The sequence below is a fragment of the Agelaius phoeniceus genome, chromosome 3 (genome assembly GCF_051311805.1).
Source record: "Agelaius phoeniceus isolate bAgePho1 chromosome 3, bAgePho1.hap1, whole genome shotgun sequence".
Classification (NCBI taxonomy): domain Eukaryota; kingdom Metazoa; phylum Chordata; class Aves; order Passeriformes; family Icteridae; genus Agelaius; species Agelaius phoeniceus.
This window is the reverse complement of record NC_135267.1, coordinates 59,878,902-59,905,908: the sequence shown is the minus strand read 5'-3', so window position 1 is coordinate 59,905,908 and position 27,007 is coordinate 59,878,902. Positions and strand designations below refer to the sequence as shown.

Sequence of the window (27,007 nt, the reverse complement as noted above, 5' to 3'; positions counted from 1 at the left end):
TGTGAATGCATTGGGGAATACAATAACCTTCTGAGGCTGCTTCTCTGACAAAGATTTGTCTTGGAATATAAAGCATGTTACATATATATCTATTCTGATGTATTTTCAAAATGTCACTTTCACCAAAGGGGTCTCCAGCAACACTACATTTGATTTATGCCACCTGGGGATTTGCCTCCACCAGGAGGATTCCCTACTGCCATTTAAGAACAACTGCAGCCCTAATGTGATGGAATAGGAATTCATTGTTGCCTAGGATTTCATTTTAAACGCTTGTGATCAAATGAATGAAAATCAGTGGAACACCAGTGGCTTCCCAGTTGTGCATATGCATTGACTTTGCTAGGGCTATGGTACAAAGATGAACTGGTTTTTGGAATGTGAGAATTTTATTAATACTGTGTGTATCTTATGCCTGCTTTGAACTCAGTAGTAAATCTGGGGGTGAAATGTGAAATCTCTATGATTTACTATGAATTTGACTAATCCAAACAGGCAAAACCTATGGGTTTTCTTTGTGTATTTCTGGGAAGAAGGTAGAAGAGTTTTGTGCATTAAGGGTTTGGGGTTTTTAAGGCGTCAATAATTAAATCCCTTTAACTCTCCCAGTACATGAAGTGTGAAGATTTTATCCTCAGTCAGCCTTCAGAGGACTTCAGTGCTTTTCTCTTAGTGTTTTGTAATTGGCAGACACCTTCCTTTTCACTTCAATGTATTTCATAAAGCAAACATATCCAAGTACGAAGGTTACTTTGTCTTTTTTATTATTTATCTATTTGTAATAGGGATGAATTTAATCTGAATCTGACTCTTCTGAGCAATCAGTGGCAAGGAGTAATTCGCCGAGCACAGCAGATGAGGGGGATCATTGACAGCCGGATTCACCAGTGGCAGCGCTACAGGGAGATGTCGGAGAAGCTGCGCAAGTGGCTGCTGGAGATGTCCTGCCAGCCAGCAACCGAGCTGGGCAGTGCTCCTGTCCCACTGCAGCAAGCAAGAGTGCTGCTGGATGAAGTGCAGGTATGTGCAGTGTGGCTGAAGAAAAAGGAAAAAATCCCTGCCTTTTTTACAGCCTTCACCATTTAAAATGTCTGCTCTGCCAGCTCTTTTCTGGGACTGGCATAACATCAGAAGTGTGATGGAAGCAAAGGTGGAGTTCATTAAGAACATGAAAGAGAGAACTTAGTGGGCCTTCACTCTTGAGCCACGTTTGCTTCTGTTTTTGCTTTCAGCCAGTGTCAATCTGAAACAGTCTTGAAAATATAGTGATGACCTGCTTGCAGAATGTATACCAGATAACAAGGATTCCTTGAGTGTCCATCTTCATCAGAGGTTAACAGTAAGCAGCTTGGTGTCTTCAAGGTTTTTAGCTGGAAGATGGATATAATAGGAATAACAACCCTTTTAAGTATAACTGGATCTAGAGGAAATCTTTCTCTTTAAGAGGAGTTGAGATACTGACATCAGTGGGGAGAAAGAAGTCTTTCAAGTCTTCATCTCCTTGAAGAAATTGTCTAAAGGTTTGCTGCAGTAAATGATTGTGAAAATGTTAGGGTAAAGTGTTTGGGCCATAGCTCATGTGTAAGACAGGATATGCAACCAACTAAAATATGGGCTTGAGAGTGAATTGTAATTAAGTGCTAATTGTAATTAAAAGGACAAAGCTGACAGAAAACTGTTAATATTTTCAGCTCAAAGAGAAAGTTCTCCTAAGGCAGCAAGGGAGTTACATCCTCACTGTGGAGGCTGGGAAGCAACTGCTGCTCTCTGCTGACAGTGGAGCTGAGGCAGTCCTGCAGGCAGAGCTTACTGAAATCCAGGAGCGCTGGATGATAGTCAGCACTCAGCTGGAGCAACAAAAGAAACAGCTTGCTTTGCTGCTAAAAGTAAGTGTGCAATTCCTTCTGTACTTCTTCAGCAAGTTTGTGGTATATCACTGTGAGCCCTGGTGGAGGAATGCTCTCTCAATGGACAAGTACAAGTACAGAACTGCATTTACAGTACATGAACTAAAAATTACCCTTCACCACCTCTGAAACTGGGAGTGGTAATACTTCATAACAGGCTTGCATGTCAGTGGATATATTGTAATTGATATTTCCAGAACACTGCCAATAAAGTATATCCATACCACTCCCATTTTCAAAATACAGCAAAAATTTATTTTATTTTGCACAAATTTATACACATATTTGTATTGGGTTTGAGTGGCAAAGTTTTTCTAGGTGGAAGCTGCAGGGATGACTTTTGTGAGCTACCAGAAGCTTCCCCTGTCTGATGGAGCCAGTGCCAGCTGGGTCCAAGATGGACCCACTTCTGGCCAAGGCTGAGCACAGCAGTGGTGGTGGTAGTGCCTGTGGGATAAGTTAAGATGATGGAAAAAGAAAAAATTACTGTGCAGGAGCAATTGCATCCAAAAAGAGGAGTGAGACAGTGTGACAACAGTGACTTTGCAGACACCAAGGTCAGTGAAGGAGGGGGAGGAAGTTCTCCAGGAGCCAGAGCAGAGATTACCCTGCAGGTCATGGTAGAGACATGGAGCTCTATGGTGCAGCAGAAATCCACCTGCAGCCCATGGAGGTCTGTAGGGAAGCTGAGATCCACCTCCAGCCCATGGAGGACCCACACCAGAGCAGGCGGATACCCAAAGAAATCTGTGACCCCATGGAGAGCTCACACTAGGGCTGTTTTGCTGGCTCTGACTCTGTACCAGACCCTTGTTGGAGCCTGTTCCTGAGAGTTTGGAAGGAATCCATGGGAGGGACTCTCTCCACAGTAGTTTGTGAAGAACTGCAGCCCATAGGAAGAGCTCATGGAAAAGTTTGTGGAGGATTCTCTTCCATGGGAAGAACCCCATGCTGGAGCAGGGGAAGAGTGTTAAGAACATCACAGACTATTTTCATGCAAGGTCATATTATTTGATATGGCTAATTCTTCATCAAGATGATCATGAAATACTGGCATAGACTGGGAAAAAAAAAAGGAAGGAGAGAAATACAAAGGCAGTGGTAGAAGGAGAAATTCTTAAAACAGAAGACTTAGTTCCAATACAATACAAGTTTCAATACAGGTTCTGTGTTTTCTGGTATCACACAACTGGTATTCTTTGGGGGCTTATTAGGGATCTTTTTGTCTTAATATAAGGCTTTAACAAGCAGGTGAGGCAGGTAAAACCATACTGCTAATTTATAGGGTTTGTTTGCATTGAACACATTAAAAATTTTGAAAGGAAGCAACCACTAAAGCAGGGTGAAGCTGCTAGAATCCTGATTTAAAGATACTGATACTGAAGATGCTGATTTCAAGAAGGTACTTCAATCTGCACTGAATTTGCAGTTTCCCCAACCACTTTTTCTTTTTTTTTCACAGAGATTAATGCACCTGAATGAAGCTCTTGTAAAAGAGTAATGGTGTGATTAAATACAGGCATTCAAGAAAGGAAGTGGAAAATTAATTTTGTCAGGGAGAGACTGCTGAAAGGATGGAATTGTATCTAGACAAAATTTTAATAGCAGAAGACCTTGTGTATATCTACTAACAGAGACCTAAACAAAAAAAAAAAATTCTACACATCACTCAAATTCTGAGACTTCTTGTATTATTTAGAGGGAGTTTTCAGGGCATGTTATTTTTAGGCAAATCAACTGACATAAATATAACACAGATCAGAACTGAAGTCTAATAAACATTCTGCTTTCAGGACTGGGAAAAATGCGAAAAGGGCATAGGAGACTCCCTGGAGAAGCTAAGATCATTCAAGAAAAAGCTTTCTCAGCCATTGCCAGATCACCATGATGAGTTGCATGCAGAGCAGATTCGTTGCAAGGTAAAGCACTTCTCTGTTGATTGTTGTCTCATCTTTGTTTGCCTTTGTGCAGTAACTTCTTCTGTTGTTAACTGGGTTCTTATTACTGATGATGCAAACCAGTCAGCCATCCCCATGACAAGAAACATATGGACACCATAATACCAGAGTGGTCTCACCATAATGCAAATCCTTCAGAGTAAATATAGATCTGATCAAAGTGATACCAGAACAGGGTCTGAAAAATACTGTAGAAAAGCTTTATATTGGTATGTTTCTGTTACAGAAATTCTAAACTCAAATTTAAACTCATGGTATCTAAACTTCTGGTTGAGTGATTTTTGTTTGAGGTGAAGTGACTATGGGGGATTTTAGACAGCACTTCTAGGCTGTATTATTTGCATTTTGGAAGTGGATTACAGACTTGAAAATATTTTGAATATAGAGAAGTCCAAACCAGTACTTGAACTTCCCAGATACCTTTGAACTACAGAGAGTTGAGTAGAATCTTGTTACAAGGTTGATGTTTCATTCTCTACTGGGGAGTTAATACCATCTGTGAAAATATTGGTAAATTTGGGGTTGATATTTTCTTTTTCTTTGAGATTGGGCTTAAATAGTCTCCTTGACATGGTAGGTCTGCTCAGATGTGACTTAAATCTGTGGGTAACACTGTCTGTTTCACCAACATACTCAAAATTTATTTGTTAGCAAACTGGTCCTTTTTCTTTGTGTTTTTCTATTAAGGAGCTAGAGAATGCTGTTGAAGGTTGGACAGATGACCTTGCACACCTCTCCCTGCTGAAGGAGACCCTGTCTGTATATATCAGCGCAGATGATATCTCAATCCTGAGCGAGAGAATAGAGCTCCTGCACAGGCAGTGGGAAGAGCTGTGCCACCAGGCAAGTACAGCACTGAGCACTGATGGGAGCAGTATGCAGGCTACAAAAGTGTTGGGACAAAAATTGAATCCAAGTTGCATCTTTTAGAAAGGATTCACGTGGACACACCCATATTCAAAAGTGAATTCTTTCTGAGTTGGGGGAAACATCCATTGAAATATTCCTTTAGTTACTGCTAGTGCTTCTAGATCTCTTGAACTTTGTAATGTCTGTGAGGTCATATTTAAACAGCCTTGAAAAATCAACCAAAGGTTCACACTGTGACCTGTGGGACATGGGATGGCTGGCTGGGAAAAAACACAGAAATAATACGGTTACACTTTACTTTGGTGGAAGACCTGTGCTCAGAAAGGTTGTCCTCTCCCCACTGAACATTACCCTATTGTACCTTCAGTTCTGCTGATACCTTCTCCTACTTCAGGCTTCAGTGTCTGCATTTCTTTTAGTCTGAGGGTAACTTGCTTGCCTGCAAAATGGAGCTGAGGAGTATTGTTTAATTTTTTCAGCTGCATCATGCTATTAGTGTGCTTTTGGCCTCTGATTTGCACTCCAGGTAGTGGAGTCTTCCTTACCCAGCTTTTCAGATTATCCTGATGTTGTTTCTGTGGTTCAGCAGAGATTGCAGTCCAAATATGCTGGGACTAACTTGAAATAGTTACCCTATGGAGAGTACCTGTGAAGGTTTCAAAAACTTCAAAGTAGGAAAAGTACTTCACAGTTACCAGCACAGAACTTGTTATGAGTTGGTTGCATTTGAACGAGCAAGTATAGATACATCTAAATTATGATTCAGTCACTGCTTGTATGTTTATGGTAAAAGAAGGAATCAAGTAAAGAAGTTTTATCTTAGTTTTAAGCATGCTGAGTGTTTCAGGATGTAACCTAGTGCAACCCTTTGTTCATCTGCTGCTTATTTCCGGAAAGCTGTCATCAAGTTAAGAACCACAAAACGGAAATGCAAGATCACGTGTATGCCCCTGTTCAAGCTAATGCAGTAGTTAAAAAGCATGTCACTTTAATTTGGGAAAGAGCTTCATCTTTTCAGCTGAAATTACAATACAAAGTCAGAAATAACCCAGATCACAGTGGGGAGGAAGTAAGTAGTTGTACCAATGTCTGAAGCTGGAGAGATGATTTTGCTGCTTAGCATGTTCTGCTTTTTTGATTTCAGTGTCCATCTGGGTCTGCCACTGCAGATAGTACCACAGTTACATCGATTTCTTAAACCCAGCAATGTTTTCCTTCCATCTGTGTTAGCTGCAGCATTTGCTTGTTTGATGTGTCATGCCTAATCTTTCCTGTCAGAGCACACCTCAGTGCTTTGGAATCTCTCAAGGTGGCGTGCCTATACACAGGAAATAGTCATCTATGATATTAGTATATTGAGACTCAAGTAAAAAATTACTTTTGCAAAATACAGTGTATCTTGGATTTAGCTTTGTATTCATGTGCTTATGCACAAATGGCACAGACTTTTGGACTCTGACCTGTACTATATTTGTTGGGGGTTTTTTATGCTTTGGTGAAGCATTTTTCTTTTTAATTTAGTCACTGAGACTAAAATATTTTATAAATTTTTAAAAGTGAGCAAGAACTGTAAGAAAATACAATTTTTATCTTCTAATGAAAACTTTGGGTTAGAGAGATGTTATGAAACAAGATATTGAAAGACTCCTGAGCTTAACGCTTGGGTGCCTGTCTCTGTGCATAGGATGTAGCTAACAGGAAATCTGAGATCAGCGCTTACCCCTGAACTTACAGGCAGTCACAGAAATTTTTGCTGTACAACTCCAGTTTTTTCAGTGGCAAGTAACTGGCTGCAACACTTTTTCAAGGCTAGAGGAATTCACATTGAGGCACCAAGTGCTTTAATCCTGTCTTAAATGTGTTTGCTATTTTAGTTTCATTTGCTCTTTGCAAATGGTTTCAGGTCTCCTTGCGTCGACAACAAGTTAGTGAGAGACTGAATGAGTGGGCTGTCTTCAGTGAGAAGAACAAGGAGCTCTGTGAATGGCTGACACAAATGGAAAGTAAAGTGTCTCAAAATGGTGACATCCTCATAGAAGAAATGATTGAGAAACTTAAAAAGGTATAGTGTACACTTACATACTCTTCTTTAATTGCTTAATTGTTTTTTAATTAGCTGAAATTAAGGTTTTACCTTACTCTGATGTGTTCTGGTGTTTGTGTTCTCCCACTATGCAGCATTTTCCTGTCTTTGTTGAGATAGGACCTCTCAGAGTACCAGAAAATTAAGTGAATGCAAAGTCAGAGGCATCTGAATGCTTTACTAAGTGTCCAATCAGAATTGCCTGTAACGAGTTAAACTACAGCATATTTATAGAAGGCATTGTGTTTTGGGTTGCGTTGGGTAGGTTTTTTTCATTCTTTTGGTAGCTGTTTTTGTTTATCCATCAAATATATAAGAAGTTGTCACTCCACTATACCAATCAACTGAAAAAACAACATTCACTTGTATTTTTGCACCATTTCCTTTGCAGTGCAGAGCAGTGTATATTTAGAATACATACCCTGTCTTCTGATTGCTCTTTACTCTCTAGGATTATCAAGAAGAAATTGCTGTAGCCCAGAAGAGCAAAATCCAGCTTCAGCAAATGGGAGAGAGACTTGCTAAAGCCAGCCATGAGAGTAAGGCATCAGAGATTGAGTACAAACTTGGCAAAATCAATGACAGGTGGCAGCATCTTCTAGATCTTATTGCAGCCAGGTAAGACAGTTGTTTTGTTTTATAAGTTTTAAGTGGGACAGATTAATTTGCTAGACATCATGCTTTTACAATCCTTTCTTGTCTGCCTTTTTATCATAAATTCTGAAATAAATTTATTCCTAACCATCAACATATTTCTGTGAAAATTACTTTGCTGTTTTACTTTATGGTACAGGACAACATTTCTTCCAGAAGAGTCATTTAAAAGCTTCCTTATAATAATATGGTGATGGTAGTAGGTTAACAGTTGGACTTGATCCTAAAGTTCTTTTCCAAACTTAACAGTTCTATGTTTCTACAATATATCAGTTGCAATCAGATTTAGTGAGCCTTGCCCTAGCACCAGCTTACTTTACATGGTGCTTAAAACTGGATGCAAATGTAGTTTTTCTAAAAATTTCTTGACAGCAGAACCAAAACAGTGCCTTTGTAGTTTTGTATTTCAAGAAGAGCAGGTCTAAAACTAAGTCTTAAGTTTTCTGCCAGATCATTTTTTTCATGGATGCAGAAGAGTAACTGCAGGTAGATGTATGCATCCTGGGCTTAAAGACTCTTTTTATTCAAGGTCAAAAGTATAACAGCAATTTTCAGAACTTAAAAAAATACAGGATTGTTGTTTGATAAGTAAAGAAAATTATTTATTTGTTTCGACACTTTCTGTGTAGCTGTGCTACAGTATTCCTTCCATTACCAACAATAATTTTCTCACAATTTTGCACTTCATGGATTCATAAATAGCTCATATACTTTATAATTCCCATTTCTTTGATGTAAGGACAAATGCATTAGTAATAGTTTAGTCCTGTTAGCAGCAAAAAGGTTTGTTTACTTTCATCATCTTATTATGTCTCTTCTTTTTTCATATGGTTTTAGTGCATTCTTACTCTGAAATCTGTTAGTACAGGAGCCGTAAATTTTATGTAAGCCAGAAGCATTCCAGTGGCTCCAGCTCCTTTAATAGTAGTTCATTTTAAATAATGAACACCATATATTTCTTACAGAAGGATTAAGTCAGGAAGTTGCATTATCATTGAGGAGCCTGCTTGGTTTCAGTGGGGTTACATCACCACTTGTTGAATTTAAAGTATATTTGATATATTTTTATGTAATTCTTTTGAAATGCTTACACAGAGAAGTGTTCAAATAATACCAGGAAGGTTCTAGCAAAAAGGGATTGCATTCAGAAAATACAGAACACATCTTAAAATTATCTGTCTTGTCTATTCAGTATTAGCGATTAGTCCCCACTGCAGGGAGTGGTGAGGATTTAGGATTTTGTATCATTCTCAGGTGGGGAGACATAAGATGCAATTTTATACACTGTGTGTTTATTATACACATTCTGTTATCATGAAGTTTCAAGTCCTAGTTCTAAACTAATGGATGTAAAGTATTATTTACTTTTATTTCCAGATCATTTCAACTTAACCTTCTCAATTGGCATGCTCAACATTATTGTGCAGTATGCAATTAAACATATAACTCTTTACATTCCAGTGACCACTGAAGGGCAAAAAAACTCTGCAAACTTGCTGAAGTTTGGAAATAAATTGTGGAAAGGTTTGATGCTAGGCTATGAAAATTTTGGTAGTTCAGCTGTATCTTAGGCTGGAAATCATTAAAAACCAAGGTGTTGATTAACGTGTGCACAAAATGCTTGTATTGATGTCTAATTACCAGTGGACAAAAGGTTGACATGCCGAAGATAATTTTTTAGAATACTCTGGAGGCCCTTTAGAATATGTTCTTATAAATTGGCATATGTTTCTGTTATGATATTTTGTCATTTGGAGTGTATCATGTAACATAATTTTGGCTTCATTCGGGTAGTAAAGGCATATTAGTTGTCCTGGTACTGAGAAAAAATATACATCTTTTCACGTTCTGGATGCCTGACAGTATTAATAAATTATTAGAGCCTGCAGACTTTCCTGCAATGCTACAGTAATCCCTTGCCTGGAGCATTTTTCTTTTCCTACATCTGTGAACTACTAGAAAGTGCTGTGTGAAAGTACTTTAGTAATATTTTATGGTAATACATGTCCAGTCTAAATCTTTACCTGTCAGTTTTATACTGTGTGGTGAAACTTCTCCCATCACCTGTAAAAGCATCTTTGTTTGTCACATTCTATTCCCTTACCCCTTACTCTTAATTGCCCCTCCATTCAGAGGAGGTCTGTAAATACAAAAGTGACAGCTGCAGAATTGTCTCTGCACCAGAGACTTACATTTCTTCCCTTCTAGAACCATGTAATCCTTTCAGATTAATTTTTCTGATATGTCAGCCTCATGAAAAAAGTTGCCATTGTTTACAGCCAGGAAATGGTTCTATTGCTGCAACTGCTCGGGCTTTGCAAAGAAGGTTTTGTATGTGTTTTTATCCTTTCCCCTACCACTCCTAGTCCACATTCCTGGAGATCAAGTCTGGCACATGTTGATGAATGCAGGTTTTATTTAGAAACATGACCACTTGTCACCATCCAGTGTCATGTTATCAAGCAGCGGCTGTTAACATTTGTTTGGCATGAAACATTTTCTGTACAGTACTCCCCAGCAAAGTGCATCCCCTTTCCTCCCCCCTCCAAAAGAAATGTTTGCAGGCTTTGGGAGTGGAAGTTCTTCTTTTTAAAACTGGAAAATTTCATGGTTGTGGTGGAAGACTTGCATGCTGTGAGGATGGCGGAGGACAACAGTGTGGATTCAGATCTCCCAGACTGTAACTGTGATATCACAAGGCAGGCAGCTATTTTTGTTTGCTTTTGATTGATACTATTCTTTCTGAAGTTTTGGCTTGCTGGGAAACTAACTGAAATATTCATATGTAGAAATCAGTACTATAGCTAGAAATTACTGTTTTCTGCTCAGTTGAAAAGCAGTTGACAGTGATTACAGCATACTTTGTTTTACAGCTAGTACTTTTGGATCCTGGAATAATTTTTTTATAGTGGTAGAGACTTAGAACTAGTAAAATCTCTTAGCTGTCTGAGAGAAACTGTGGTCTGACTTTACTGCTGTTTTCAAATATGAGAGCATGTACACACATGAGAATAAACAGACTGTATCTGTCTGCTTGATGTTTGTGTCATCAAAGGGGCATGACTGCAAGCAAAAGGCAGAGAAGGAAAGAAGCTGTAAAGAGAGTGTTTCAGACTTAACTTATCAGAGCCTGGCTGTCCTGTTTGTACTAATGACTGTTTTGTAACTGCATGTAATACTTGAACGCAGCCTATATCATCTTGGATTTTTGATCCAGCTTCTCCTTTTCCCTTTTCTCATTATCTCTTCTAGAAATTTAGCTGTTGTTCAGAATTCTAGAAATTCAGTCTTTAAAAGAGCAAACTGATTGGAGTAGTAAATATAACTGGCTTTACTGGTGTCTTACTACACAGTAGTACTGTACTTTGGAAAATAAATACTTTTTTATTATTAGAAAGATTATTTTTAAACTGATCTTTTCAAAGCCGATTTTAATAGCGCAACATTTTTCACTATTTCAGAGTGTTTCTTTAAACTTTGTCTGCTGTTCCAAGTAGATATTTTTTTTAAAAGCACCTTTTCTGTTTTCTGGTGTGTACTGTACAGACTTAGCCAACATGCTCTTACTGACTTTTTTCATGTTGCTTTTAAAGTTTAATATTAGTAAGCAGCTGTCTAAATGACTAATGCAGTAGTTATGACTTCTATATGATGCATTTTTCTGTACTTACAGGATTGTTCCCGTTTAGATTTAAGTGGAATCTAAGATTTTCTTCTTTAGGACTAGTTGAATTAAATACATGTGTGCTTAATTTTGGCTCCAAGTTGTTTTCCCACTGTCTTTGCCCAGTGTAGAATAATAGACATTATTAACAGACAATCTAAAGTTATTGGTTTCTTGCGGAAATTGAGGCACATTAATTGGAACATGAAAATATAAGTATCATAAGCCCATTCAAATTGTTAGATGATTTTTCATCAGTAAACCTTGAAAACAATTGAATTCTGCTGTATTTTCCTTTCTAAGAGTTTAAGTATTTGTAAAATGTAACAAGACTGGGGTGTGTGTTTTATGAAAAACAACCTTTAACCAACTGTGTCATGCTTCCAACCCTTTGATTTCAGTGCAGAATTTTTATTATCAAGGAGGAAAGTTATCTCAAATCTCTCACAGTAACATGTGCAGTTACTGTGCTGTCTGGTGCTGCAACAAAAGCATGAAATGATTATTGGAATCATTAAGACATGAAACATAATCTTGGAATCATTAAGACATGAAACATAATCTTGCAAATGAAATCTCAAAACATCAAAATCACACTTGGCTAGGGATCCCACATACCTGATTTTAAGATTTTAAATTTGATCTTTTTCTCTTAAGCAGAGCTTTTAGAGCATAGGCAGCTTTTCTTGCTGAAATTCAGAAGGAAAACTCTCAGACATGATGGATTGCATCTATTATTTGATCACAGATATGCTTTCAGTGTAGCCGGAGGCACAACACTGTACTGCAGTTCAGTCAAAAAAAAATCTCAGCAGACTCAAAGAAGCACTTGTTTATTTGTTTCTATTTGTACCACGGGCAAGGAACCTCTTATGTTAAACTCAGTAAAAAAAAAAAAAAACAGTGTAAAGGGTAGATGTAGTGGGGGTACAGGAAGGGATCTGGAGGGTTTGGGTTTTTGGGTTTGGTTGGAGTGTTCTTTTAGTATGTCACATTGGTTTTCTTTCTCTCTCTGAAGTAACTTAGATCATGTGACTGAAAATAGTGGTAGTTGGCCCGGACTATTTTTTATGCTCTGTCAGGGATGTGTTTCTGTGCAGTTTGCCTGAGGCAGAGGGCACTTTCTAAAAGATGGACTTTTTATAGTTGCTGTAGGCAAAATGTAGATGAAATCCAGCATGGAGATTAGAGTACACACAATTCCAAACAAAAAAATCCTGGTCCACAGCTTGGTCTTGCTGATAATCGAGTGACATTGCTTCTCCACAGGGCTGGCATGACTCATTGTTCCCTTTCCTACTCCAGCAGGCCTCCAAAAGATCAGTAGCATTGAGCCTTGAAAATATAAGCAGAAAATGGGCAGGATTTCTCTCCTTTTCATAATGTCGGAGATTGAAAAGCTGTATGTGCCTTCTAGAAGGGTGATAACCAACTTTCTTGGTCACCCTATGAGCAAGTTTCAGTTGGTTCAAACCCACAAAACATTGTATGTAGAACCAGAGGTGACAAGGAGAGGGTGCCCTCAGTGGGTGTTCTCCTACCATCTCCCTAGGCCTAAACACATGGCTGTGTTATGATACATAGCCTCATGATGAGCACTAAGGCAGTCTTTCAGCATAATTGTATTGATTTCAGGCCCATCATAGACAGGTTTTCACATTGCCCAGATTTTTTTCCAGTTACCAGGTGAGGTTTTTTTACAGATCAAAACCCTACAGCTGTTGGTCATGAGTCTCCAGCAAGGAAGCTGTATTTGGACTGTTCTTAAGGGTTTTTAGCTAATAAAGAACTACAGTTTAACCATCTGTGAGCTAAAGGGAGGACTATAAAGAGAAGAAAAATGGAAATATTTAACTTTTTTTTTTTTTAAGATGACATTAATATCTCTTTGATTTTCTTAGTTGGTCAACTGCAACTACTGCTTTCAGTATGGAAGCACTTGATAAATTTGCTGGTTAAGCAAGAAAAATCTGAACTGCTTAATTTGAATTATAGGATAGTCAGGTGGCATTTTGTTTCCTTAACAAACCTGGCAGTCTTGTATTTTTCAACCCAATTTAGTCAGTCTGTTCCCAACGGCACTCATCTCTTAAACCTTTCTGGTATTCAGACACTTAAGTAGAAGAGCAATAGGAGTATAAAAGGGAACGTTACTCAAGATTGTTTTTGGTACCACACAAACAGGGAAAAAGAGCTTAGACAAAAAATCAGAATTCACTAATAATGTATGTTATGAAACACGGGAATAGGAAGGAGAGAATTACTGAAGGACAGTTTTGCAGTTCAAACAGATTGGAGGAAAAATTATTTCAGATAGAAGGAAAGTTTACTTGAATTTATTCAATCGCTAAGCTTAATGCGCTCTTGATTAAAAAAAAAAATCACAAACAAACAGAAATCTATTTAGTTTTTTCTGCTCATTGGTCTTCCAGGGTCAGGATTCCAAGAAAAATACTAGTTAGAAATCACTATGCAGTTCCATTCCAATTTCATCTGTTTAAACCTGAAATAATCCAATAACACCAACTTAAAGCAGCCCTTGGAATTCAAGAATTCTCCCCAAGTTCTGAGCTGAACTTCTTGCTCTGAAACTTATTTATTCAAGGGCAAGTCTTCACCCTGGAACAGATTGATCACAGAGGTTGCCCAGATGGTGCCCCCTTGCTAGGAATGTTAAAGGTCAGGCTGGATGGGGCTCTGAACAACCTGAACTAGTTGAAGATGTCCTTGCTCATTGCAGAGCAGGTAGACTAGAGGACTTTTAAAGATCTCTTCCAACCCAAATCTTCTGTGTTACTTAGTTCAGTGTTTTCATGGCTGTGAAAAAGGCCTGTTCACTCAGTGCACTCTCCCACCAGTACATGGATAAGTTATTTGTGGTCCAAGAAGAGCAGTTGTCATCTATTGGTCAAATACACAACCATCTAAATTACTTAGATGGTTTTGGGGGGTCAACTGTTAAAGGTGCAGAAGCTTTGAAAATGTTTTGTGGCATTCATAAGCACTCAACCAGCAGCTATGAATGCAGGACTCAATGCACATGTAATATACTTCTGCTACATAATAAAGGAAGACATTACAGAAGAACTCACCATCTAAGTGAAGTTTCTCTGAAAACTTCCTGAAACACATGCTGTGAAAATTTTCCTTCAAGGTGTACTTAACACTGCCATTTCTTTTTCTTTACAGGGTAAAGAAGTTGAAGGAAACCCTTGTTGCAGTGCAGCAGCTGGATAAAAACATGAGTAGTCTGAGATCTTGGCTTGCCCACATTGAGTCAGAGCTGTCCAAACCTATCGTCTATGAAACTTGTGACTCTGAGGAGATACAAAGGAAGCTAAATGAGCAGCAGGTAAAATACAACACACTTACCAGGTGAACAGTGACATGGGGAGAGCCAAAGTAGAGTGTCCCTGGGCTGCCCATACCCAGGTCAGTTGAGAGGGCATCAGGCAAAATGCTTAAATATCAAGGCAAGTGGTACTTACTGTGTCACTTATAGAGCCTTCTGCTGGCCTTGACATCGAATCCGCCAGGAGCTGATTGACATTGCCAAGAAAGGTAAGGCACCAAGAGATGTAACCTGAACAAGTTATTGCAATTGTTTTCCTTTGGGGCTTGTGGTTTTTGTTTGTTTGAATTGTCTGTTCCCAGAGGCAAAACTGACACCTATTAGACCTTGCAAATTTTGCAAATGCTTGAAAATGACTATTTTGAGCAACCTTTCTAACTCAGTTTTATTTTGCAGCTTGTTTGAGAGTCACTTTGCACGCAAAGATGCATGAGCTATACATGTGAAGTTAAAATTGGTTGGTTTATACTACACAAAGCCTTTATGCAGTGCTAGATTAAAATATGTAAAAATATGTGAATTCAGCCAGTTTTTGGCATTGAAAGTAATGTTACTTCTAAGATAATTTACTATACTTTCTCCTTCCTGTTATACTTCACTGCCCAGTGTAGTTTTACATAAGAAGCACATTGCTGGAGAGAACTGCTGTCCTTTGTGTTTCTGTTGGTTATTTATTGGAAAAAATAGCTTTCTGTTTCCCACTGGAGAGGAGTTAGATGTTCTCCTGGAGGAGAAAGAGAAGAAAAAATTGTGTGGGAAGAAGAAAGATAGGATATTTTGTGGATAATTTATGAAGAGTACAAATGGGCATTTTGCTCCTTTAAGCTGAGCGTAGAACTGAGAGCCAAGAACTCCCTTAGAGTTTTTTCCAGCTCCTCAACTGATTTGCTACTGCTTTGTTCAAAAATACTTATTAATATTTTATATGGAATTTACTTAAGGATAATAATTTATAATGCAGAAGCATCAGTAATGAATGGTGTTTCTAAGACAATAAAGTGCTGGGAAGGGCTAAACATTGCTACCAATAAAGTAGACAGTTGAGATTATTTACTTGAATCCCTATGCAAACATCCCATAGTTTGTTACAACCACTTGTTGGCGGATTTATTTTGGGCACAGAGACTGGTATATCTCTGCCTTCCACTGTTTCCTTGTGGTGACAGCATGCAGTGATATTCTGTAGAAGTGAGAGTGGTTTAATTTGAATTTTAAAGGGGAGAAATGGAGGTGAATCTTACCATGGGAGGATGCTGTATTTGGAAACATGGTGATGATTTGATAATCGAACAATACAAGACATGGTTATAATAATAATAGTTTTAAAACCCCACCCACTTTCAATGCATGGCAACCAGTATTTTTATTAGTTGGAGGCTGTATCACTATCCACTACACCTCAGAAGGCTACCTTCTCAAATACTTTGTTCCCTGTCTCTTCTGTTAGTGACTTTGTGTTCTTTTCCATGTTTGATCTTCCACTGAGATCATGTTATCTTCCCAGTTGTTCATATACAAAATTAGGTCAGAGATGTTATGTTGTGAAACAGGAGGGACAAATTCCATTTATGAAACTCCATTATCTACTTCTCAGCATCTACTTCAATCAAGCATCAGCTTTTCAGATTTGGTCTGTAGTGAAATTAAAAATGCAGTTGAATCTGGATATCCTGGGGGAAGGTAGGGTAACTTCAATGCAGTATTTTTCTGGGGTAATGAACTTCATTTAAAGAATTACTTGTTTGTTTATTTTCTCAATCTCCTACCTCTTGAAATATGAAAAAAAATGATGTTTGCTTCTGGGCAAATAAATTAAAGAGGAGGTTGTGTATGGGTGACAGCAGTGCATAAAAGTGACACTCCTTTGTGAACTAACCCAAAGGCTTAATGTTCTCTAATAAACATAATATATTTTAAAATCTGGGAAATAAATATTTGACTATGGAGAAGAAATAGTCTAGACATTGCTTGTGGAAATGTTCTGTAGGTGAATTAAAAAAGTGTAATTCTTAGGAATGCTTAGGACCCATAGTTCTCACTACTGCTTTACACCAAAACATTAGAAAGGAGATCATGTTACCTGAACTTACTTAACCTCAAGTCTCATAGCTGTCTGGAGTGTGTGTTTCATAAAGGGTGACATCTGATTATAGAATCCACCCTTCTATATTAGTTCAGGGCAGATAGAAAGAAAAATAAGCATTTTGACATCACAATGAAAGTATTTTTCAGGCAAGTGAAGTGAGAGGGCCATTGCTGAGGAATAAAAGATTGTGATTTTCCACTCAATGTTGTCAAGTAGATGTTTACGAAATAACTTTCTAGTTGAGAAGATGAGCTAGAGTACTTCATTAAGTGAAAGCCCAGTTATTACAAGCAACCAAAAAAAATGGTTTGTATAGATCGACCTTGCTCTATTTCAAATTTCCTGTTTTTTAATTTGACATTTAGATCTCATTTCCTGCTGAAAGACATTTTCAGGTCATGTTGCTAGCTGTAAGGAAAGTTCCTCTAGTTAGACATTAAATATATGTAGACACAATGTATTGACACAGTATTTCCCTTTGCATGCCAATTTACTTCAATTGCAAAATTATAGAGCAGTTTATCCCTAATCATACTCAAGCTGCCACATTCTCCTACGTAAACATCCACATCTCTAATTGTCCTGTTGGTTCCTTTCTTCACCTGAATCAGAATTTAACCTAGTGTTCTAGATGCAATATAGCACTTTTTCATGCAGTTACATTATTATTTCTTTGTCAGAATTGGAATTAGGTTGTCTTGGCTTTGTTACTGTCCATACTGATTTTTCCATCTAATATTCTGATGATATATTACAAATGTAGACAAAATTCAAACAGAGTTTCTTTTCATAGCACTGATCCAACAGCAACAGCCAGTTACTTCTGTGGTTAGTCTTAACTTGAATCTGGAGATCAAAACTAAGGTGAAATATTAGTTCTAGAGGAAACATTATCACCAGTGTAGAGCAAACCATTGAACCAAGAAACCATCAGGAAGAATAATACTGATCATATATAATAAGTGCTAAGACAGTGTGAGTGCATTTTCTTTAGGTGTCTGAAATTTTCATTTTCCATTTCCAATTAAAATACTATAGAACTGGAAACTTGAAGGAAGAAAAATCTCTAACACATGCAGTGTTCAACACATGCTGCTGCCAATTTCCATGTCAAACGTGCCACTTTGGAGCTATCTCATGTCGGGAGCAGCATGTTCATGAAGGGTCCCTCTGCCAAACCCATGCAGTACATTAGAATGTACTTCCTTGTCACAATTCTCTTACTAACTTCTGCTTTACATTCTCTGTGATAATGGGAAAGGGCTGAGAATAATTCTACCATTTATTGGTGATGTTGATTAAATGTGTGTGAAAGATGCTCAGCTGAGCATGCAGAGCTCTGGCAGTTTGTCCCAGTTGATGGTTTGGTGTTGGTAGTCCCTGGGAGAGCTGTGCATGCTGCCAGGTTCTCCTGGCTTCATTGACCATTGCATCACCACTTGCGTAGATGCACTCTCTTAACTGGTATTACTGGATGTTTTTCCTCTGTTTGCAAGCTTTTTTCTCTTTTTAAATGAGTGAAAGATAAATACATTTGCATGGATGCATGTTTAGCAATTTCTCTTAAGAACTAATCTCTTCACCTGCAGGAACTCCAGAGGGACATAGAGAAACACAGCACTGGCGTGGCATCTGTTCTCAATCTGTGTGAAGTACTTCTTCATGACTGTGATGCTTGTGCCACAGAAGCAGAGTGTGACTCCATCCAGCAGGCTACTCGCAATCTGGACAGAAGGTGGAGAAATATTTGTGCAATGTCAATGGAAAGGCGACTTAAGTAAGTCTAAAACACCTACAGATTAGTATTTCCTTCTGAAATACAGGATGTGATGTATATTATATGGGTGAAGTACTGAATAAAAGAGTGTAAGGTTCAGAAAAAGATCATTCACTGAGTAGAAGCCAATACCTGCCATGCCTCTATGAAAAAAATGAAATTTTGAGTTGCACATGCCTTTATACAAAGTACAGGTAACAATCATCAAATTTCACTAACAAGTCCTTCAGTAGAATTATTTATCATTTCCCATGCTTCGTAGATAGGATGACAGAGAAACTAGAGAAAGTTTATATGATAGCAATGACTCCAAGAGATTTGGAAAAAATTACATAAAAGGGAGGTTATAACACTTAAATTTACTCAAGAACTACAGAAAATAGTTATTGGAAGGGTGAAATGTTATTCCAGGTATTAGGGTTTATGTGTAGTTGGTGTTCCTCAGCAGTTTCTCTTATGTCTTAGTTTGTTCATTTGGAAGAATTTTAGGACTGAGCACTTCCATGGAATTTCTTCACCTGTCCACCTTAGCTGTGCTGAGCAAATGAGGGCCACAGCACCCAGGATTTTTGAGTGTAGTCTGGGTAACTGCACATGCTTAGACCATCATATCCAGAAAATTCATTGTTTTCTATTCTCACACAGGATAGTGTGGTGATTTTAACAGCAATAATGATTGAGGCAATGCTATGTACTATGTGCTGACTTAGTAATGAGACGTTTACAGATTTTAACTCCTATATTTAAGATATTTTTTTAAGTTTTAAAGTTATGAAACTTATTTCTGTCATGTTTATACAGTCATATAAAAAACTCTAGGAAGAATTTGATGTTTCTAAATGCTGAATTGAACATTTTATGATCTTTCATTTTGTGGGATATTCTTAATGTATTTAGTAAAGTTTCTTGTTTATTTTTTGCAAAAGATGTATTGCTTTTAGGTTTGAATCTATATCCATAGATTCATATCTTTAAGTAATTTTATTCTATTGCCATGGAAATTCTTGAATAGCAATTGCATATATCTGTAAGTTCTATGTTATAAGATCTACTTAGAACTACATTTACAGGTTGTATCTTTGACATAGTCTGTCATGAACATACATGGGCTTTCATAACTTTGTATCCAACACATCAATTCAGAACTATTTTAAGTTAATGTGGAACTATGCATGGAACTATTTTATTTTCTTAGAATGTACACATTATGCTTTGGTGGATTTGTACTGGTACATTAACTGAGCTATCAGTATTTAGGATCTTTATTGTACTAGAAACAGTTATTTGTATTAATGAACAGCTTTACTGATGTCACTGGCACTGCATTTCAGAAGTTATTTAGTGTGTGCTCAGCTTTTTAGAACTCCTATTACAAACTTAAAACTTTTTTTAATACTGATTCCAAAATTAGATGCATTAAAAAAAATGCCTTCATCTTATTCTAGCTCAGTCTGGAATGAGCCAGCCTTCCCTGTGGTCTGTTTATCAGTCTGGCTGGCTGAGTTAGATTGTTAGTCAGTTATTGTCTGGTGCAGTGCTGGTTTGCTGTTGCAGATGACAAGTTAAAGTTCTGTAGGTCAACTGGCCATCAGTTCAAGCATTCTCTAATTTTCTGTTATCTGTTTTAGAATTGAAGAGACCTGGCGGCTATGGCAAAAATTTTTGGATGACTACTCTAGATTTGAAGAGTGGCTAAAAACCTCTGAGAGAACAGCTGCTTTCCCAAGCTCCTCTGGTGTGCTTTACACTGTTGCTAAGGAAGAACTGAAGAAATTTGAGGTGATTTATAGTGGTTGAAATTCAATACCTACTGATCACATTGCAGCAGCCAGCTGGTGTTCTTCCTTCCCATAACCAAGTTACAGCAGAGATGCTGTATTAATAAAGTGGAGTTGATGATTTTGTAGCTGTTCTCAGTAGCAGGTTCCTAAGATAAAAAGACAGTGGAAAGTGGCAACTGGAGGTACTTCCACTGTTTGTTCACAAAAGCCAAATTCCTCACCTTTTTAATTTCTGCAACTTTTTAGTATGCCCAGAGTTCCAGAGCCTTCCTAAATCTCCCTTCTCCAAGTGCCTCTTCAAATGCATGCTGCATGTTCTTGCTTTTGCTTTGATTTTATCCCTCCCCTAATTTCCATAACTCTCTGAAGATAGCTCTCTGAAGTCTCTCCTATGATGCAGAATATCCTCCTTTGGATCCTTTTAATTGAAATTCATGTTCATGCAAATATTGCTATATGTCCACATTGTGTCCCCTGTGATTTAAAAAATCTCAGCATGCTTCAAAACTGAGAAGCTGTCCCTTTGGCCAGTGCTTAGGAGCTTGTTACATGACTCTGTTGTGTCCACTACAATGTGAGGGCTTGTCTCACAGTTGCAAGGGACTGTAAACCTGTGTGTAAAGCACACACATACATCACCTGGTGAGTCACAGAGGAAAATGTTTTGCTTGGATTCATATTTGCAAAGACTGTGTCAAGATGGGAGAGAAGAAAGAGAACAAATTATTTAGGCAATTCTGTAAACAATCAGACACTGTAAAGTATTTGTTTTGAAGAAGAAATGCAAATTTTAAACAGTGTCCAAATGCTGTTGATAGGTTTTGGTTTAACAGTTAAATCAAAAACATAAACTGTGAAGTACTGTGTTCTGTAATTGCCATTCACATTTATGAATGTACTGGCCAGGTTTTGGTTTCAGACAGGCTTCATTATGGCCAGGTAGATTGCCATAGTATAGAAATGTTTGCTTCCTGGACCCAAAGACTCTGCCTCAGAGCTCTTTCTCATTGTCCCTCTATGTGGTGATCAGGATTTAAATCTCTTACTTAGTAAGTCTCTGTATGAGAAGCTGTACCATAAGTAAATTGACTCTTTGATTTTTACAGCTGAATTGACTTTGTCCAAAGTCTGTTTTACTGCACCTCAGCTGTTATGGCGACCTTTCCTCTGCAGCAGACTTGTGCATTTTTTACTGTCTGTAGAGTGTCAGCAGGAACAAGATGAAAAGAGAACAGTGTAGCCTCTCCAAAAGCCTCCTTTTGGTTCTTTAGTTTGGTTCTTTCTCTTTTCTCCTTCTTTTTTTTTTCTTTTTTTTTTTCTCCTGAGCACTTGATTTCTTTGCCTACCAAATAGCAGGAAGAGAACATGGTTTTCAAATCCAGTGGCATTCAGCAGCTTTACTGTGAATTCAGTATGAAGTCAGCCACTTAAAAATACTAACAGAAGCAGGTTTCTGCTTTAACTAGGCATTTTTCAAATTTTATTTTCTTCTCCATATCTGCACTTTAAATAAAAAAGCAACACATAACAAAAAGAACTCATCAGACCATATAGGAACCTTTCAATTCTTGAGCACAAAGGTCAAAGATAGCTCTCACTGACTTCACTGTACAAAACCAAACTCCTTTCTCTCCAGTAGTTTATGGAGAATTTGGAAAGAGGTAACAGGAAGGAATGCAACAGATGAATTCTTGTGTAGATGAGATGAAAAAATGGAAGGCAAATAAACAGCTGTTCTTTTGCTGGAGAAGACTTGGTAACAGGTGAAACAGCAACTGCACACTTTTAGATTTCATTATCCTAGTAAATACAGTCAGAATTGTGCCTCTAATAGAGGAATACTTGTGCAATTTTAAATTAATTTAGTTCTACTGATTATCTCACCCTAGCTGCAAGTGCATTTGCTCCTTTTTGGTTGTTCTGTACCCAATTTGATGGCCATTCAGTGCAGAGAATAATTACATTGAGAGGACTCTGCACAATCTGATCTTTTTTCCAACCAGTTTGTTTACTTTGTTGTCTGGTATTATAGCAGAAATGTGCTTATCTCATTATAGCTTTGAATGGTGCAATATGAAGTGTATATCTTTTTACATAGAAAACTCAGGGTTTTAATTAAAATTTCTCTACAGAAGTATATAACATATTCCAGTTCTATTGTCCTTATTAAGGGAGGTGTCTCATTTTGGAAGAGATTGACTGTTTTATTGCATTGTGAGGAATATCAGACAGCAAGTTTGTAGAACTACAGTGGGATCCAAACCCTACTTGTATTCAAAAGAGAGCTGGTGTAATCTAGGTTTTTAGGTCTTCCTTTGGTTGCTTTTCTATTTTGGTGATGTGACAAGGTAAAAACAAGTAGAATTTTTGAAAAAATATTCTGGTGGTGGTGGTGGTAATAGTAGTAGAAGTAACAGTATTATTAATTCAGTAATTTCTTTACAAGGTGCTTCCTCCAAGCTTCATGATTACTAGTCACCACATAAAAGCCATGGGCTAAGTCACCTGTGCACCTCAGCTGCATGTCTGTGGCTCTTGTAACAGCAGAGTCCAAAAACACCAAAAGTACATGCTGCAAACATTTGCCCAGACATAAGTTGGCATGGATATGAGTGACATTTTCTTTTCTGTGAATATTATAAGACAACTTACTTGCACACCAGTACACTAAATATAAAAAATGTCTCATTTAGTACCATGTTTCAGAATAAACAATTGCTCAAATCTCTTCAATGTTTGCATTTCAGCAAATTCAATATGTGAAAAGAAATCCAATGAATCCACAGGAATCTTGGATTTCTGTTCCTTTTTTTTTTAAGAGTTTCATGTTCATTGTTTGTACTTCTGTTCTCAAATACTGAAGCATATAATTTCACAGAAGGAGGAGCTGGTTTTCTTACACTGATTTTGCCTTTGTAATGGATATTCATGTTGCAATTTCTCATTCAGTGAATCACCTAAGTTTTATGAACTTTTTGGGGATTTTTGTTTTTTTTGGTTTTGCTTTTTTTAATCAGAAGGCAGCATCTCTATAGGGTAGCCCACAGGAGATGTCTCCAACTAGTGGAATTTATTGGCTTACATAAGTCAGAGTGCAGAAGAAGGGTCAAAATAAGGCAAGAGATCTGTATATGTATCCCGATTTCAGTAATTAAAATTCTGAAGGTGTCTTTTGTTCCTACTGCTTTAGGCATTCCAGAGACAGGTGCATGAAAGCCTGACTCAGCTGGAGCTGATCAATAAGCAGTATCGGCGCCTGGCACGGGAGAACCGCACTGACTCTGACGGCAGCCTCAAGCAGATGGTTCATGAGGGGAACCAGAGATGGGACAATCTACAAAAGAGAGTTACCTCCATCCTACGCAGGCTAAAAGTATTCCATTTTTAAGACTTCAGTTTCACTGCTCTAGTTATGAATGAAGGGTACTTCAGCAGCTTTCAGTTTAATGCATTTGCACAGTGTTTTTGAGGGGACTTCTACCTTTGGGAGAGGAAGGAAGCTCATCAGTTCACTTAGTCCAAAGTAAACAAATAGAATGTAGGCAAATGCTTGGTGACATCAAACACCACCTTCCTCACAGAAGATAACTTTCTTAGGTCAGCTAATTGCAGCTCTAGATGGTGTTACTTAAAAAGGAACCTCAGAAAGCATGTAAGAAATTAAAAAAGAAGGTGTACTGAGTTTAAATTGGGTTTGATGGGGATGAAAGTAGTTTTCCTAGTATTGCTGAGGGTTTTCATGTTTCTGGTCATTTCATGCCACTCAATTTTCCACTCTCCAGCATTTTATTGGCCAGCGGGAGGAGTTTGAAACAGCACGTGACAGCATCCTGGTATGGCTGACAGAGATGGACCTGCAGCTCACCAACATTGAGCATTTCTCAGAGTGTGATGTCCAAGCAAAGATAAAGCAACTTAAGGTAAAGAATGATAGATACATGAAAAATGTAAAGAATGGATAGTTACAGAAGGAGGGATGAAAGAAGGGAGGAGGAAAAAAACATGATGGTGAGAAAAGAATTTTAAGAAACATTATGCAGAAATGCAGCCTGACATGATTCCTTTACTTGCAGGCCAAGACTTCAACCTCAAAAGTCATGAATTATGTCAAATTCCAATATGTACTTCTCTGTCAAAATAGAAAATCTTTGATCTATGAAAAATGTAAAAAGAAAAACCAGGGGTGATAGTGTACTTTCCTGCATCAAAATAGGAAATATTAATAAAAAATATTTATGTAAGGTCTTCATTATTGCTAATATCTAATAATTACTACAGTTCTCAAGCATTTATACATCAGAAAACTCCTTCTCTGGAGAGAGCAATACCAAATGCCACATTATCCAAAATTCCACTGTGCTAGATTTAGCATCTCTGTTCATTCTAGACATTTGATCATTTGTATGGCTTGTTTAGAGACGAGATTTCTTTCCAAATTCAACAAGTAAGGAATGAGGTGGTAAACCATGAAGTATCACTGGTTTTGGCTTGAAAGACTGTGGAACACTAAATTTAATTTATTTGCTCATTGTTGTTCATGATAAGAGTATTTGGCACAATCCCTGTTTGTTACCCACACCGTTCTTTCTATAAAACACCTAATACTTGGATTTTTAATTACCCACATTGTTGTCGTGTTGTTGTTGATAAAGCATGGGCTTTTCTTTTACACAGGCTTTCCAGCAAGAAATTTCCCTGAACAACAACAAAATTGAGCAGATAATTGTGCAAGGTGAGCAACTCATTGAGAAAAGTGAGCCCCTGGATGCAGCTGTGATTGAAGAAGAGCTAGATGAGCTGCGTCGCTACTGCCAAGAGGTCTTCGGGCGTGTGGAGCGCTATCACAAGAAGCTTATCCGCCTTCCTGTGTGTATATTTACATATGTTTTTACTTGTTTGGTCCATTGCCAATTTACAAATGTGAAAATGAGGAAAGATGTTGAAATGAAACCTAAGGAACTTTCCAAATGTCCTGTGGTTAAATTTTCTTGCAACCCTGACCATCTGCCGCCTTTCCATTACATGCTATTTGTGTCCTGTTCAGAGAGCAAGCTGACAAGATCAGGAATTTCTGTAAATCATCCTGGAAATGCATGCAAATTGGAGATTTATAAAACTTTATTCATGGGAGTAGCGCTGTGGTACTAATCATAAGAACATCTCCCTGCACTGTCACATAGTTTGACTGGCAACTTAGTGAGCTGTTTTTAAAAAAAAACACAATGATAAAATGATTTTTCTCATCAGAAGAGACAGAAATTTATCTCCAGAATTGAACACAAGCTCAAAAGTGGAAAAGGAAAACAAAAGGAGAAAGTGAAAGGAAAACAATTTTTGATAGCTCAAGTCCTGCTGAATGAAAAGAACAAAATACAGGGGGTTGAAAATATGAAATAACACAGTAAGAGTAATACTCATGATAAAGATCACTTATGTTTTCTATGAATTGATTCCAGACATTTTTCTAAGCTAATATTTGCATTGAAGTAATATCAGTAAAAGTCTGGAGATATTTGCCTTATGTGAGACTTTATGTGCCTCAAGTAATTAAAATGAGCTGGCATTGTGATCTTCTTTGTTATTTTGGATTTTTAGTACACCTTAAAAATAATGAAGGGAAGCTGCCAAAGGAAATGTGCAAAATGCAAACCCCACCAGTGTGCCTGTCACCTAATGCTGCTTTATTTCACTGACCCAGGCTGACCACGCGGTGCCTCTGCACGTTCCATTGATCGCTTCTGTTTGCATTATGCTTCTAGCTAACAGATGACGAGCACGACCTCTCAGACAGAGAGGTGGATCTGGATGAATCAGCAGATCTCTCTGACATACGCTGGCATGACAAATCTGCGGACAGCGTTCTCTCCCCGCACCCCTCTTCCAACCTTTCGCTGCCTCTTTCCCAGCCACTGAGGAGCGAGCGATCGGGGCGAGATACCCCTGCGAGCGTGGACTCCATCCCCCTGGAGTGGGATCATGACTACGATCTCAGCAGGGACCTGGAGACAGCCGTTTCACGGACGCTGCACTCAGAAGAAGACGGAGAACAAGAAAAAGACTTCTACCTGAGAGGAGCAGCTGGCATAGCAGGTATGGTGGCAGACTGAGTGCTCTGTTTTCTACGAGTAAGAGAAAGGCAAATGTTATATGTGTGGCCAGGATTCTCATGGAAAAGTACTTTAAATAGCCCCTGATGACTTTAAATAGCGTTTCCTAAGTGATCTCAGTGGCCCTCTGGCCTTAGAGACAGTGATGGAGATTCCTGGATGACGACAGCCTTGGAAAATGGCAGAGGCGCACATGATATGGCAGGGAATTGGCTGTGTATCTATGCGTGAGGCCTGCCAGATGGGATATGTCATCTGTAACAGCCCTGCCTCCTAAGTTATTCTGACTAGAAGAAGCTATACTGGATATGGCAAGAAGTACAGAACAAACTAATGAAGAAATGCTGTGGAAGAGACCCACAGAGAAAATCATCAAGTGTTTAAGTAAATCCTAACTCTGCCCTGATACAGGCAAGACTCCAGCAAATGAGTGTTTAGTCTGAGGTGGGATCTTGGGTCTTGTTCTGCAGTGAAGTTAGAAATCTTTTCTAAGTGTTTGTGCTTTGTGTAATAAATCTTTACAAGTGAGAGTGCCCAAATGGAGCTAGCTGTGGGATAAGACATACCAGTGTATTTTACTCTGATCTTGTGGCTGTCCTTTGCTTTCCAGGTCGTTGCTCTGGGAATAGTCAGGTTTGCCTGGATCTTAAGAGATTTTATAGCAGCCTCCCTGTGTTTCAGTCTTCATCTTTTTCCTTCTCTAGAGAGAATGTTTGCTATTGGAACAATTTAATTAATCCATCCCATGAAAAGGACTCCTGCTGTAAG

At 38.1% G+C, this 27,007-nt stretch overlaps 1 protein-coding gene across 10 annotated transcripts in view; it reads left to right on the top strand.

Moving 5' to 3' along the window:
- SYNE1 (spectrin repeat containing nuclear envelope protein 1) overlaps positions 1 to 27,007 on the top strand; it is a 287,608-nt gene that overhangs the window by 243,260 nt on the left and 17,341 nt on the right. For all 10 annotated transcript variants that reach the window (XM_077175388.1, XM_077175395.1, XM_077175394.1 and 7 more), the window contains 13 exons: positions 786 to 1,020; positions 1,692 to 1,886; positions 3,701 to 3,826; positions 4,553 to 4,708; positions 6,639 to 6,797; positions 7,270 to 7,436; positions 14,326 to 14,488; positions 18,164 to 18,351; positions 19,980 to 20,130; positions 23,323 to 23,505; positions 23,915 to 24,052; positions 24,807 to 24,998; positions 25,892 to 26,222. In XM_077175388.1, coding sequence (XP_077031503.1) covers positions 786 to 1,020; positions 1,692 to 1,886; positions 3,701 to 3,826; positions 4,553 to 4,708; positions 6,639 to 6,797; positions 7,270 to 7,436; positions 14,326 to 14,488; positions 18,164 to 18,351; positions 19,980 to 20,130; positions 23,323 to 23,505; positions 23,915 to 24,052; positions 24,807 to 24,998; positions 25,892 to 26,222 — 2,384 coding nt within the window. The remainder of the gene's footprint in view (positions 1 to 785; positions 1,021 to 1,691; positions 1,887 to 3,700; positions 3,827 to 4,552; positions 4,709 to 6,638; positions 6,798 to 7,269; positions 7,437 to 14,325; positions 14,489 to 18,163; positions 18,352 to 19,979; positions 20,131 to 23,322; positions 23,506 to 23,914; positions 24,053 to 24,806; positions 24,999 to 25,891; positions 26,223 to 27,007) is intronic.